At 30.7% G+C, this 15206-nt stretch overlaps 1 protein-coding gene across 2 annotated transcripts in view; it reads right to left on the minus strand.

The window, feature by feature from the left end:
* Positions 1–1718: 1718 nt before the first annotated feature.
* Positions 1719–15206, minus strand: part of LOC107439162 (ubiquitin carboxyl-terminal hydrolase 2-like) — a 47890-nt gene continuing 34402 nt past the window's right edge. Inside the window, exons 9-12 of one of the 2 annotated variants that reach the window (XM_043042104.2) lie at positions 14604–14682; positions 9205–9312; positions 5182–5296; positions 1719–1833 (exon numbers count right to left, since the gene is read on the minus strand). In XM_043042104.2, coding sequence (XP_042898038.1) covers positions 1770–1833; positions 5182–5296; positions 9205–9312; positions 14604–14682 — 366 coding nt within the window. In that variant the 3' untranslated portion in view covers positions 1719–1769. The remainder of the gene's footprint in view (positions 1834–5181; positions 5297–9204; positions 9313–14603; positions 14683–15206) is intronic. The other variant, XM_043042105.2, reaches the window with a different exon arrangement.

A 15206-nucleotide genomic window follows, 5' to 3' on the forward strand; every position in this document is an offset into this window, starting at 1 on the left:
CTTGCCTAATGATATTTTTTCAACGTGCTTAAAAGTATTTTTTGAGTGCTTGAAAAGTGCTTAAAAGGTGGTTATTTTTTGTTGAATGATTTGACTAAGCACCCTGGAAAATATTTCCATTGAAATATTGCTGTTTGAGGCTAAAATGTCGTCTATAATTTTGTAGAAATTTTCCTGGAAAAATTTGAAAATTTTATTTCTGAAATTGAGTGGGTAATAGTACTTTATTTACAACGCACTAGAGCGAAACAATGGACTATAAGCTACGGAAAAGTCATCCTTGAAGAATATTCGAAGACATACAATCATAATTTGATCCTTTCCCCGCTTTAGTAACTAGACTCAGGGTCTGGTTTATCATAAGGCCCGAGAGGTCTGGCCTAGGGCCCCAACATGTCTGGGGGTTGCAAATATTTTTTTTCTGTGTTTTCTTGAGAATTATGAGTCGACAATAATTTAAATAAGTAAAAACAATTTTTTTTATTATTTGTGTTACTTTACTCAAGTTATAAAATGTGTACAGTAAACATGTGTTATTAACGTGTAAATGTGAAGACCATCTGCCCCCGACAATTCCATGCCTAGGGCCTCCGGATTTCTAAATCAGACCCAGACCGACGACCTATAGGTGAGGTAAAGTACTTTACGGTAGAACAGTTTAATGAGGACCGATACAGCGTCGTTCTTTTCGCAGGCTTATTAAAGTGGTAACCCACCCGCTCACGGTCCGCTGTTAGTGTTGCTTGACTTGTCTTACGTTCAATCCACTGTGGGGTGAAATTTAGTGGGAAGCCTGAAAAGATTGTAATTTAATAAGACTTTTGATCATAGCAGAAGTGCTAACTATTATGATCTATCCGTAATTATTAAGATTTCATAATCCTACGGTAGAGTAATGAAAATTACGTCTTTTAAGAATTTTACGTAATTTGTTTAAAATACATATTTTACACTTAACAATCAATAATAAGAAATTTTGTTTGCAGCTTATCTATAATAGTTTTTTTTTTTTTTACCTACTTATTGTACAATTCTTAAAGCGAGAAATAAAGAATAAAAATGCTTCGTTAGAAGCAAAAGAAAAGAATACTATCTCATATTTCCTTTCTGTTTTTAGCTATTTTTAAAAATAGACAATTGGGTCTAATTTAACCAAAAACTAGAATGACTACAAGTAAACAATTTATCCTTTTATGATGAAGTTAAAAAGTCAATTAAAAAATTTCAGGCATTTTTTAATTTGGTACCTATGTTTGAGTGCTACTCTTTATTTAATAGTGAAATTCATGCATAATTCTGTTAAATATTTTCTATCTGTTGAATTAATCTAAACACCTTTAAATTGCGATAATGCTAACTTCTTTTAACTATATTTCTGAGTTGTTTTTCTGATTGCTGATAACTTGTTTGGAAAGTTGGCACATTTATATTAGAGAGTTTAAGGCTTTTGCAGAGATTTGAAGAAATTTTTAAAGCAGGATTATTTACCCGCAAGAAAGATTGTAAATATGAATAACAATTAGTATCATTGCTACCAAGGAAAGTTTGATAAAGAGTGTTCCACATATCTTATCGTGGCAAGTATTTGTATAGCAAAGGTCACATCTATTGACAAGTGGTACATGAATATTTTTGTTATTATCTTTTTACTTTTATGCCATTATTGTAACTAAATATCCTTTGGCGAGTATAATGCTTATAAGAAATGAGAAAAGAACTCGGATACAGTTTTTAATTTTTTTAACAATTAAATATATTTTGTGGAAGACTTAATCTTGTATATAAAAAAGTATATAGCTGTTACTGGAGATGACATCAGTTGCCTTGGTGACCCTGAAAATAAATGTTATTGTAATTGTTATAGATTTTATGAATTAGAAATAATAATACATATCTATATTATTATTGTTGTTGTTGTTGTTAATTTACGTCGCATTAGAGCTGCACAATGGGCTATTGGCGACGGTCTGGGAAACATCCCGGAGGATGATCCGAAGACATGCCATCACAATTTTGATCCTCTGCGGAGAGGATGGCACCCCCGCTTCGGTAGCCCGACGACCTGCGCGCGAAGTCTAGCACTTTACTGTAGCACAGTTTAACGAGGACCAATACCGCACACCCTCGGTCCCTACGCAGACTGATCAAGTGGTCACCCACCCGCACACTGACCGCAGCCAGTAATGCTTGACTTCATATCTATATTAAATAGAGCAATTCTTTCTTAAATTTTTTTTTTTTATGTCTGTCGCTGAACAGCCGACCCAGTTTTGGGTTTACGACTACTAATGTTCAACTCCATAACCTTGTAATTTTGAACCAATCCTGAAGACTAGGAAGCTCCTGGATCAGTACACTCAGAGGTATTGATTTGTTATGGGAACCTGGAGGACTTAGCGACTCGACACGTTTAACGTGAATCAGTCACCATTTACTACACGGGCGGCGGGGATCGAACTCCTGGACATGGGCCCAGTGCCCTACCAACCAGCCTATCCCGATCTTAAAATATTCTTTTTATAGCAGTCGTTGAACAGCTGACCCAATTTCATGGGTTTAAGACTACTAATGTTCAACTCCGTAGCCCTTTAATTTTGAACCCAATCCAGAAGACAAGGGAACTCCTGAATCGAGTATTGGGAGAAATTTGCCTTCGTAGAGGACTTTTTGATAGAGCTAACCCGCATTTGCGTTACATGGAGAGGAAGACCACGAGAACCTCCCACGATTAGCCTGACGGCAAGGGGACTCCAACCCATGATCCGTCTACCACTGAGGATATTTCACGTCAGCACTGTAGTCGGTGCAAGCCCGGATGCGGAATTCGTATTGACTGGGATTCGGACCCGGTCGCCTCATTGGAAGGCAAACGTTCTATCCCCTGAACCATCGCGGCTCTTAGAGAAGTTTTATCGGAAATTAAGAAAAAAGTGGTAATAACTTTAAAGGGTTAGAATCTTTTTCAAAATAGAAGTAAAAAAAATGCGCATTAAGGGTAAGAAAGTAATGTTTATAAGAGGAAAGAAACCCTATCAAGATCTAACAATCACAACTGAGGAAGGCAAGACCTTAATTGTGAGAGGAAACAGGGAAATTGAAACATGGGGACATTCTTAAACTTCACCTGACAAGCAAAATGATTGTCAGTGATAGGATAAATTTTGATAATGATCTTGTTTCTTCTACACTTAAATATAAACTTACGACCACTAATGTGACTATTTACTTCATTTTTGATAGGTTTTAAAAATACATAATTACGGAACACCCCGTATATTCATAAGTTTATATATTTGGAAACTAAAACTATTTTTCATGCTTCCTTAATAAAACCATCGAAAGGGTTAGGCGTAGTTGGTCTACTTTTTGAGCAGACTACCTATGCTGCCGTGCAATTGAAAAATCAACAAAAGCGACAAGAAATTCAAAATTGAAATTTTTATATATTTGGCATCTTTATATGGTAAGCTACATATTGCAAAAAAAAAAAAAATTTTTTTTGAAAAATAAATTTTGCTTTATCTGTTTTTTGAAATTTTATTTTAGCGTTCATAGATAGCATTAGCAATGTAAGGAGAAAAGTTGTCAAGACACTTTTCTCGGAATCAATCGTGAAGCACTTACGTTGTTTTTTCAATTGTACGGCAGCATATGAAACCGTGTACTTCTTTTTGTTTCATAAGGTGATGAATAGGAATTTGAATTTGGCGGTAGAATGTTGCCTTTAATCGCTTTCGAACCAGCGTTCAATAATATATTGAGCAACATTTGTTGCCATTTTATCCTTTAAAAAAAAAACTTTCTTTCTTTTGGTATATACCTTAACAACGCGATTGCCTGTGTAAAAATATAACTGAGTTACCCTTGTTAGTTGGAGCATTTAATTGCAATGCAAACTCATAAGAAGAGATAAGAAATTCTATTAAAATAATCTTTTGGATAATTTTATGGCATATAACTACCTTAATCTATTAGCTGAGTGTAAAGAAATACATTAAAGGAATTTTACATTTTGCTAAAAATTAAAATTTATAATTTTCTGCGTATTATTTAAAAATGACTAAAAATGTTAAGTTTAATTAATAGATTTTTTTTAAAGAATATTTTATTGCATTAATGACCTTTCTTCTAAGTGAAAATTGAATTTCCCCCCCTTATTTAAAGCACGGATCTTTGGAAGATATGATTGACTTTGTCTTATATGCCACGAATTCATTTCAGTATATTGATAAAAAAGTTATTCTAAACTTGTTTATTATTATTTTTTAATTATTCATATTAAGTCAGTGCGTTTCGTAATCGTGTAAAAATTCTTTTTTGAATTCTCTTCATAATTTTGCAAGGAAAAGACAAACGCTATCAAATCTGACGAATCACTGTTGAGGAAGATGAGATTAAAAGCATCAAAACCTGCTTGATTGATTGAGTAAATAGTAAGTGAAGGTTTCATTAAGCAATCACAGATTATTCACTAAGCACTTGGTTTATATTTAGTGGTTTCGATTTTATTGCACATTTTAAACTATAGTGATTCATTAGATTTCGTTAATTTTTTCCTTCGGGGGGTCACCGGTGACCGGCGAAGAAGAAACACATAATTCGAGTAAATTTTTCATGCTTTTAATTTTTTTATATTATTATCGTTACTAAAATGGTTTGAAGAAATTAATGCAATATAGAACACACAAAAATAGTTTTATTTATATACACAGCGTTGCCAACTTGCTCCTGACAGCGACTAATTATTTTCAAGTGGTAGTTTATTAATTGTGATTATTGGTTTCATAAATTCAATTTAATAAAATTTTTATCCACCACTGTTTCTAAACAATTCGTAGGCTTATATAATTCACCACGTTTTTTCAGATATGTCTTGCTAAACCTTATAAAAAACTAGCAAAATCTGTCTAATATTTGCAAATTTAGTTTGTAGTTATTTACCGTTTGGCCAGACGGGCAAACCACGTAAAATTAGCGTGGCATTCAACGTGTTAAATATTGATTTGCGACCTCTGTTTCAATTTTGCTTCTTTTTTTGACAAGCATTTTAAAGTGTCTATATTATGGGTGGTTTTTACAGAACACCCAGTATACAATGCACCATTACAAAAGTCTTGTTTTTTTTTCTGTAACTGAGGCACTAGTTTTACGATTAAGAATGCAAGTATTATAAAATCTTACCTTGAATCGTTAAACTCGTACCATAGTTTTGTTTTAGGATCTTTACACTTTGCAATATAATGGCCAGAATGATTTGTTCCAATATGATCAATGACGCCGTATAAAGAATAGGAATCTGTAGAATAATGAATAACAATCAAAGTTTGCAAATATATATATATTTTTTTAATCGGATTTTTTTTAAAACCAAATTTTTATCAATCATCTTTTGATAAAATTTATTAATACTATTTAAAAAAAAGCAATCTAATTAAAGCACTTAATATATCTAGCTTAAAATCTCGTTAAAGTTATTAGTTAATTTAAAAAAAACTTATCTCTGAATAAATAAAACCTTAGTTGTATTTATTCAAGCTCTACATCTTCTTGAATTCGACACAATTTTTCAGCTAAATGTTAAATTAAGATTAAATTATTGTGATAAAAATCATTTTAAATTACTCTTAGCAGTTCAAGACTTCCATTATTCTGTATTTTAATAAAACGTAAATCTAAATAGGTGTAATTGATATATGTTTATTAAAAATATTATTTTACATACAGCTAATTGAGAAATATAATTTTAAAGTTACACGTCAATTTATCACGTTTTTTTTTTTTTTTTACTTATTTTAACCATCAAATAATAATTTTTATACTTAGCCGCATCTCATTATTTATCCTGAAAAATTCTTCAGCATCAATGAAATCAAATTGAAAAAAAAAAAAAAATTCACAACCATAAGAATGTATTTATAAATAGTTTTGTATAAAAATATTTTTGAATTAAATCAATTTTATGTTTTAAAAGAACTCAGATGATTCAAATCAATGATCTTTTTCAAAAAATAAGGTCATTTAAATTGTGATTTAAATCATACCAATCCTGATTATGTGTTGAGTTTCGTGATTCTGTATAAAATACACTTTTTCTTGTTCGAAAAAAAAATATATATAGGGATGGTAGAAAATACAAAACTGTGCTCTTATAATTTCTTAACACACAGTAGAAAGTTTGATATTAGCATTTTTATTTTTTCTATTGTTATTTTATAAGAACATTTTTTACTATAAAATGAAAAAAAAAGAAAGAAAATTGCTAACTTATTCCTGTCTAAAAAATTTCCGACCTCTGTTACTCGCGGTACTTGAAAGAAAATTAGAGGGAACGTGTTCGTACACACATGAGTAGCAATCTTTTTTGTAAGCTAGCAACAAAAACTAGAAAGTAATACTTTGGGGACAGCATGACGTAAAGCCGCAATCGTAAAAATGCAAGGTGAAATTAAATTCTACATTCGAAAGCAACAAGTATGACACGTGCACATATATTATAGAAATAAATTAAAATACATGGAATGTGAGAATTTGAATGGATGCATTATTTAATTATTTTTAATGAAATTCTAACAAATATTGGCGCAAGGTCACAAAGCAATTTATTCCGGCGCATTTAAAGATTATAAAGAGAAAAGAAATCAGAAAATTAAAAAAAAGAAAAAATTCTTCTTTGAAGGTAGCATTTAGAAACCAAAAAAAAGAACGCTTTTTAAAGGTAATAACAGTATCAGATCAATGCCTCGATCGTAATTCGATTTTTGAGACTATAATTTCTTTTATCAAAATTTAGATTCGGAAGTTTCCTTTATTCTTTTACCATTTTATTTAAATAAGTTTGTGAGAAAATACATTTCACCGCGCTTACACGAACATAAACATAGCTGGCAAAACTAAATACTTATAATTAAATTCAGGCTTGCTAGCGAAAATAAGTAAACCAAAGAATAGGACGATCAAATTTTTTTTTAAAAAAAATTTAATTTCTATTAAACATAAACTTGAGTGCCGACAAATAATATGCCGCCTATGTCTCATCTTCTTTCCAAGGATGGATTTCGCTTTCTCTACACTTTCTTTTTTAATTTTTTTTTTAAAAATTAGATTTAAGATTGTCAGATGCCAAATCGTAAACGTAGGTAGCCATTTTTGGCCCACGGACTGCTGATTGTGCATCTCTTGGGTATATAGATTGTCCCAACTAAATGAATCCACTTTGATTTTTGTCGCAATTAGACGCAAAAAAGCCCAATAAGAACCAAACTTATACACTTAGTCTGTACCTAAATATATGTTCACAAAGAATAACTCACCTCTTGCACTTGAAAAGGAAGAAAAAAAAATAATAATAAGTAAAAATGTCCCATCGAAATAAAGCCACTTCTGATTATAGCTAATATATTCGTCATACTTCTATACGACTTGAATTGTATGATATTGTGTACCATTTACTAAACCCAGGAGGACATCAGCATCAATACTGTACCTAGTTTCAATTATAGCAGCTTGTAATTCTGCCACAAACTGAAACTGCTACTTTTCGTTACATGCAATCGTTCTGAGGATAGCCCTCACGTTTTCTTAGGGATATAGGTCACGTAACACAGTGTTCCCCAACCTTTTCATCACCGCGGACCTGTCAGCATTTGATAATTTTGCAGCGGTCCGCTGGGGGTGGAGGCGCTGATTGTTTTGATTTTGATTATTTTGATTGATTTATTTTAATTTTATTGAATTTAAACATGCCAAAAAATAAATATAACACCAAAAAATAAATATAAAGTGATTTAGCATTTTAATTTACTAATACGTTAAATCAATGAGAACCCTGAGCTTGTTTCTTTGCAATGAGATGGTTCCATCAGGGGGTAATCGGAGACAATGATACATTACAAACATTAAAAATTTATATCACTACCTTCAGGGGCCCCTTTATTTTCAAATAAATAAAATTTTTAATGGTACACATATATTTTTAATTTGGAGTATATACCTAGGAATTTAAATTCAGTTTCAATGAAAAGGGCGGCCCGGTACGATTTGATCCACGGACCGGTACCGGTCCGCTGCCCGAGGGTTGGGGAGCACTGACGTAACAGAACAGGCCATTCATGGCATTTACCCTATTACCCAAAAAAACTAACCCTGTGAAGATTTTGCAACGTAAATAGAGGCATCTTCCTGCTAGAAAATCCGCCTTGGGCCACCTATTATTTTGCTAATAGCAATAAATGGCTGCAAAATCTTCAGTCTGTTGCAGAATTGAATACTGCCATTTAATATTTATGCTATTGTCCTCCTGGGATTGGTAAATGGTATGCACCACATATTCAGAGATGATTGTACTCCGGAAAAAATCCGGATTTTTCGCTAACAGCCATCCGGAAATCCAAGGTACAGAAGTTTCGGGAAATTATCGATCACATTTATGTATTAAAATTCTTGTATAATTTATTTAAAAACTATTAGAACTTAGAATTTATACTTGACATCTATTTCATTTGTAAATATTTTTTCTGGTAGAATAATAAATGTGATTAGAGATAGAAGTAAACTTATACATAATTATTAATTTACATTACGTTGCATATAATTTATTTAGAATTTTATGTAGTGAAAATATCAATGATTTAAATTTATAAAGACATAAATTATTTGAAATGCGTCATTAAAGATTTTACTCAAAAAATTTTCAGGATTTTTTAATTGGGCTCACAATCACCTCAGCATATTTTAAGTCGGATAAAAAATTTGATGGATATTTTGGGTATAATCAAAAGTGACTTTATTTCAATGAGACACTTTTTTTCCCCCTTCTCTTTTACTTATTCGAAGTTTTTTTTTTCATGTCCAGCAAATGGTTCATGTCCGTAGAAAGTTGATTAATTCTTGTAAATATGTGTTTAGATATATATGTTTGGTCCTTACTGGTTTTCTTTGAGTTCAGTTATGGCAAAAAATCAAGGTGACCTTATTTAGTCTGGACACTCTGTATTGAAAACTCTGGTTGAGCCCTAAGGAAACATCATGCGTCTAAGTGTTGCTTGTTGTTCTTATAAATAATAAGGAATTGATGTCTTTATTTTATGAAAATAATAAGGAATTGATGTCTTTATTTTATGAAAATAATAATGAATTGTCTTTATTTTATGAAAATAATAATGAATTGTCTTTATTTTATGAAAATAATAATAAAAATTATCTTACTGTAGTAGCTGCGAGATGAAAATTCGGAAAGATTTCGCAGTGCTAGAGGGCAGTCCACCATTATGTTTAGTTTTCTAAGGAAAGAAGAAGCTGAAAAACGCTTTAAATCTTTTATTTTATTAAGGAATTTACTTGTATGTCAAATTCAAATTCGAATTTAATAATAAACTGTAATTTTTATATTTTCATTTTAATGTGAGGGATAATCTAAATAAGAATGTTTAAATTTGTTGCCTTTTTTAATTTTACATATTTTTTTAGTGTTACTCTATTTTGAGTAAGACTCTATCGTGAAAATCTTGGGGCAATATGACACATTTTTAGGGTATTTATACACAGAGGTATTTATTATTTTATTTTATAACCGTCGTTGAACAGCCGACTCAATCGTTTGAGTTTAAGACTATTAATGTTCAACTCTGTGGCCTTGTAATTTTGAACCCAATCCAGAAGACAAAGGAACTCCTGGATCAAGTATTGGGAGAAATTTGCCTTCGTGGAGGACGTTTTGAGGAACTAACCCTCATTTGCGTTACATGGTGAGGAAAACCTCCCACGGTTAGCCTACGGCAGGGGGCCTCTAACCCGTGATCTGTCTACCACTGAGGATATTTTATGTCAGCATTGTGGTCGGTGAAAGCCGGATTCGGAATTGGTATCGACTAGCCATCGCTGGGATTCGTACCCGGTTCACCTGATTGGAAGGCGAACGCTCTATCCACTGATCCATCACGCCCCCCTCAGAGGTATTGATTTGTTGTGGGAACTTGGATGGCTTTGTGACACGACAGATTTAACGTGCACCTGTCACCATTTACTACACGGAGAGTCTTCGGCAGGCGGAGATCGAACTCACGACCTCTTGGACATGGAACTAATGTCTAGCCAGCCAGGCTATCCCGAACCGTTTCTGATTTGGTCAAATAATACAACATGCAATATAATTATAAAAATAGGAAATAATACATTAAATATAAATGTGAGGAAAACATTCATCATAAAAATTCTTAACTGTTTAGTATGAAAATTTGTTGAAAGTGTTTAAAACTATAATTGTTGTTAATTTACGTCGCACTAGAGCTGCACAATGGGCTATTGGCGACGGTCTGGGAAACATCCCGGAGGATGATCCGAAGACATGCCATCACAATTTTGATCCTCTGCGGAGGGGATGGCACCCCCGCTTCGGTAGCCCGACGACCTGCGCGCGAAGTCGAGCACTTTACGGTAGCACAGTTTAACGAGGATCAATACCGCACACCCTCGGTCCCTACGCTGACTGATCCAAGTGGTCACCCACCCGCACACTGACCGTAGCCAGTGATGCTTGACTTCAATGATCTGCTGGGAACCGTGTTAAAACTATAAAAGGTGTCAAATAAGATATGTTTTAAACGTTATGTTCATTTTTATGGTTCTCTACGCTGGCCCCCACAGCATTAAACATTCGTCTAAAATGTGTAAATTTAAATTAATTAGCTCTTATTATAAATACCATTTGAGTTTATAACATTTTCTTGGTGAGAAAATGAGTCTACTATAATCCTTATAGTACGAAAAGTACTTAAAATATGGAATTTAATAATTCTCAATATACTTTTTAAATGTATAGTAATAAATTCAATCTCTAGTAATAAATTCAAAAAATCCACTTTTTAAATCTCTAGTATTTAATTCAAACAAAAATTTAAAAAAATACTAATCATATATTTTCCATGATCCTAAATAATAATAAATTTCTAAATTTTTTTTAATTAATTTAATTAATTAAATAAATTTCTAAAAAATTTTAAATTTTTAAATTAATTATCTTTATTTTATGGTATAACAATTTAAATGTTTTACAGTAAAATATTTAAAATTAAACGGTTTGAAATAATGTTGAATGAAATGATTGTCAAAACTAGAAATCAAGTGAGATGAAAAGGTCTTCCTAAATACCCTCATCCTCTTCACTTTGAGGAAATAGATAATTATGTATTCCTCTTCCCATTTAACAACGTGCAATAATTATATTGTCACCACTATGTTAATATTAAAAGAAAAATTTTGTGATTAATGTAGGAAGCCGGTGCAAATCAATTATCCGATATTTTTGGATATGGTTTTAGGAGTTGCAGAAAATTTAGTTTTTCATTATAATCTAAGATATTTTGTATATAATTCCACTGAAAACAATAAATTATTACGAAGTATTTTTCGTTTAAAAATTATATTGCAACATAATGAAGCTGTTGCAAAAGGAATTATCCGATATTTTAGGATATGGTTTTAGGAGTTGCAGAAAATTATGAATTTTCTTACAAGAAATTTTTCGTTATAATCTAAGATATTTTGTGTATAATTTCCCTGAAAACAATAAATGATTACAAAGTATTTTTAATTTAAAAATTATAATGCAACATAATGAAGCTAGTATAATGATTGTAAATTTGCTATCTTAGCATTAAAAGTTTTGTGAGGGGAATTTTTCTATGTTCTCCATATAATATGGGCAGAAAGTGTTTGTTGGATATGGATTGGAACTGATTGTTTTAGGATATGATTATAGGAGTTAATTAAATTGCGTAAAATTATGAGTTTTCTTGCAAGAAGTGTTTCGTTAGAATCTAATTCCCCTGAAAACAATAAATGATTACAAAGTATTTCTAATTTAAAAATTATAATGCAACATAATGAAGTTGGTATAATGATTGTAAATTTGTTATTACCCTCTTAGCAATAAAGGTTCTGTGAAGTTTGTGTGGAATTTTCCCTACTTTCTCCATAATACGGACAGAAACTGTTTGTTAAAAAAGAAAGTTACGAAAATAAATGGTCTGAGAATGTTGAAAATATGAAACTTAAATTACCGAAGATATTGAAATAGATAAACGAGACTAAATGAAAAAAGTTTTTTTTTTCCAACGTGAGCTTTTGAGCTCAAACTTTCAGCCATCTAAAGTGGTTTGTTTTCCTGTAATTACAAACCGCTCTTTCGCAAACTTATTCATTTAACTTTATTTTATAACTCATATTGAATTTTGGATTTTACGACTGTCATGTTCAAGTTCATAGCCTTGTAATTTTAAACCCACCTCAGAAGACAAGAGAACTCCTGGATCAAACATTGGGACAAACTAGCCTTCGTGGAGGACTCTTTGATGGAACTATCTCGCACTTGAGTAACACAGAGAGGAAATCCCGAAAGCTTCTCGCGGTTAGCCCCATTGGCTAAATAAGTTATAAAAATATTTTATTTCAGCGAAAATTAAATTAAAAATCAGATTTAGCGTTACACGAAGAGGAAAACCACAAAAATATTTTTCAGATTGCTTGACTCCAGCTAAATGTTTATTATTGCTATGAAAATAATATTTATAATCAATCCTATAGGCAGCCTATCATCCTACTAATATAACGAAACGCATTTCTCATTTTTGTAATTTTTAACTCTACTCAAAAATCAAAGCAACTTACAATCTAACTTTCGGAGTAAAATCATATTTATAAAAGTTATTAAAGTAACTTATTTTATGTAAATTAAAATTATCAGATTTTGAGTTACAAGCAAAGGAAAACCACAAAAATATTTTTCAGATTGCTTAACGGTAATAGAATTCCAGCTAAATGTTCATTATCGCATTGAAATTATTTTTTTATCATCTTTGATAGACAGTTTTTTTTATCTTCGTGAATGTTGTGAAACGCTCTTCTTATTTTTGTACTTTTTAACACGACCCAGATATCAAAGTAACTTGTACAGAGTATGTAATTTAAAATACAGAAGTAAAATCATCTTTTGAAAGAATTTTTGAATGAAAATAATTAGAATTTATGTTACGCACAAATGAAAACCACGAAAATGTTTCAATAACAGCCTAATTGAACGATAACAGAATATAAAGAGATTCTATTTCAGTGATCCTTAACATTTTTTGATTTATTGTGCTTTATATGAAAAATTTAATGTTTTGAACAGCTTACTTACAAAAATGTTCCTTTTTTTAATTTTCTTCGGGTTTTTTTTAATTATCCAAATTGTGTTTTTTATTTTAATTTCAAGTATTGAATTTCAGGATGATATAAAAAGTTTCGTAATATTTTTTTTTATAAATTTTAAAATTTACAAATTATGAATCTTTAAAAAAATGAAAAAAATTTTGTTTTACATCTGTGAAATTAGCGAATTTTAGATTTTTCTGGCTCAGAGAAAAAGGTACTGTTATTAATAATTATTAATCATTTTAATTTATAAAAATCAAATGAATTAATGCAACTACTAAAACAAGAAACAGTGATTTTCAATAAAGTTGAAAATACTTTTAATACATTAAAAAAGTTTAAAAAAATCATAATTTTTATGCATCTGAGATACTGAAGCATAAAAAGTTATAGTTTCAAAGAATTAATGTTCATGCATCTTATATACAAAAAGGAGAAGAACATCAATTAAAATATATACTAATAAGTTTTTATTGCTTAAAATCTATAAAATTCAGATTTTCTTGGCTGAAATTCGACTTATTATCGTTGGTAATCATGTTAGGTAGTAAGTAGCATTAATCCACCACTTACACTTTTTTAAAAATTACAAATATAATTTTTAAAAATAAGTTATATTCATTGCTTTTAACTTTTTTCCCTGCAGCTATACCTTTTGTCATTTTCTTCCTTCTTTTTCTAATGGAAACGTAAAATTTAGGAGTATCAAATAATACATTATGAATGTTGTTTTAATGAACAAGTAGTTTAGCCATACGGGCATTTTCTAATAGTATAAAATGCTTTCACCCGTCAAAGCAAACTGATCGCTAGAGGGCGTGAATTTAGATAGAGATTAATGATTAGACCAGCGAAGTCTTAGTTTATCGTTACGTCCGTTTGATCGAATGATTGACTTATTGCAAGAGCATTTAAAATTTAGATCTACTGTCAGTTTCCCCTCTGTTACCTTTTTCCAATTCGTTACCCACCACTTATTAAACTCTATTTTCGTATAGAATTTAAAAAAAAAAAAAAAATAAAAANGAAACTAGAAAAAAAAAAAAAAAAAAAAAAATTCAGTTTTAGTGATTTGCACTGTAAATTCGACTAAAGTGTAAATTGTTTACTGTTTCAGGGGATTTAATTTTTTATTTAAAAGTGTTTGAAAATTGGTAACACAGGGTCATAATGTAGATTCAAATAAATATTTTATTTTTTTTAATTTCATATTCTCAATCAAAAATCGCACTGCTGTTTTATGGGCAAGAAACATTCCAATTGCAGGTAAAAGTTTTATAAATTAAATTTTTTAAGAAAAAAATTTTCAAAATGCCTCTCCATTTTGAAAATAATCTTTCAAAATTTCCATGAAGCTTTTTTTTTTTTTCTCTCTCTTCTACTTTTCAAGCTTTTAGGCCGATTACAAAGGATACGAATCACAAGTACTTTAGGAAATTTGTTCACTTCCATTTTTTTGCTGCATCTGTTTTTCTGGCGACACCATTCGCAGAACTAAAAAAAAATGAGATTGTGTATGTAATAAAAATTTGATTAAAAAGTGAAAAAATAGCAAAATACTATAAATATCAATTTATTTACAAAATTTAGTATGAAAAAATATTTTTTAATACTTTGAATTGTCTCATTTATGTAGATTACATTAAATAACTTTTTTTCTTTCATTGTTGACAGTTAGTTTTTTTGTTCTTGTCGATTTGATCTTGTTAATTTTGTCTTAGTTAAAAATTGGCATAAAGCTTCTGCTTTTTAAATATCTGCTTTTTTTATCGTTCCGGTCTACATTTAGACATTCATCTGGATATTATAAAAAAAGCCGGAAATTTTAATTTAATTTGATGTTTTATTTATTTTTGTGATAGTTTTGTTGGAAGGAATACCACAGTGATTTTTCAAAGAAGCGATAGTCTTGTAGGAAGGAATACCACAGTGATCTTTCAGAGAAATGATAGCCGTCAGGCTAACAGTGGGAGGTTTTCGTGGTTTTCCTCTCCATGTAACTCAAATGCGGGCCAGTT

The sequence above is a fragment of the Parasteatoda tepidariorum genome, chromosome X1 (assembly GCF_043381705.1).
Source record: "Parasteatoda tepidariorum isolate YZ-2023 chromosome X1, CAS_Ptep_4.0, whole genome shotgun sequence".
Taxonomy (NCBI): domain Eukaryota; kingdom Metazoa; phylum Arthropoda; class Arachnida; order Araneae; family Theridiidae; genus Parasteatoda; species Parasteatoda tepidariorum.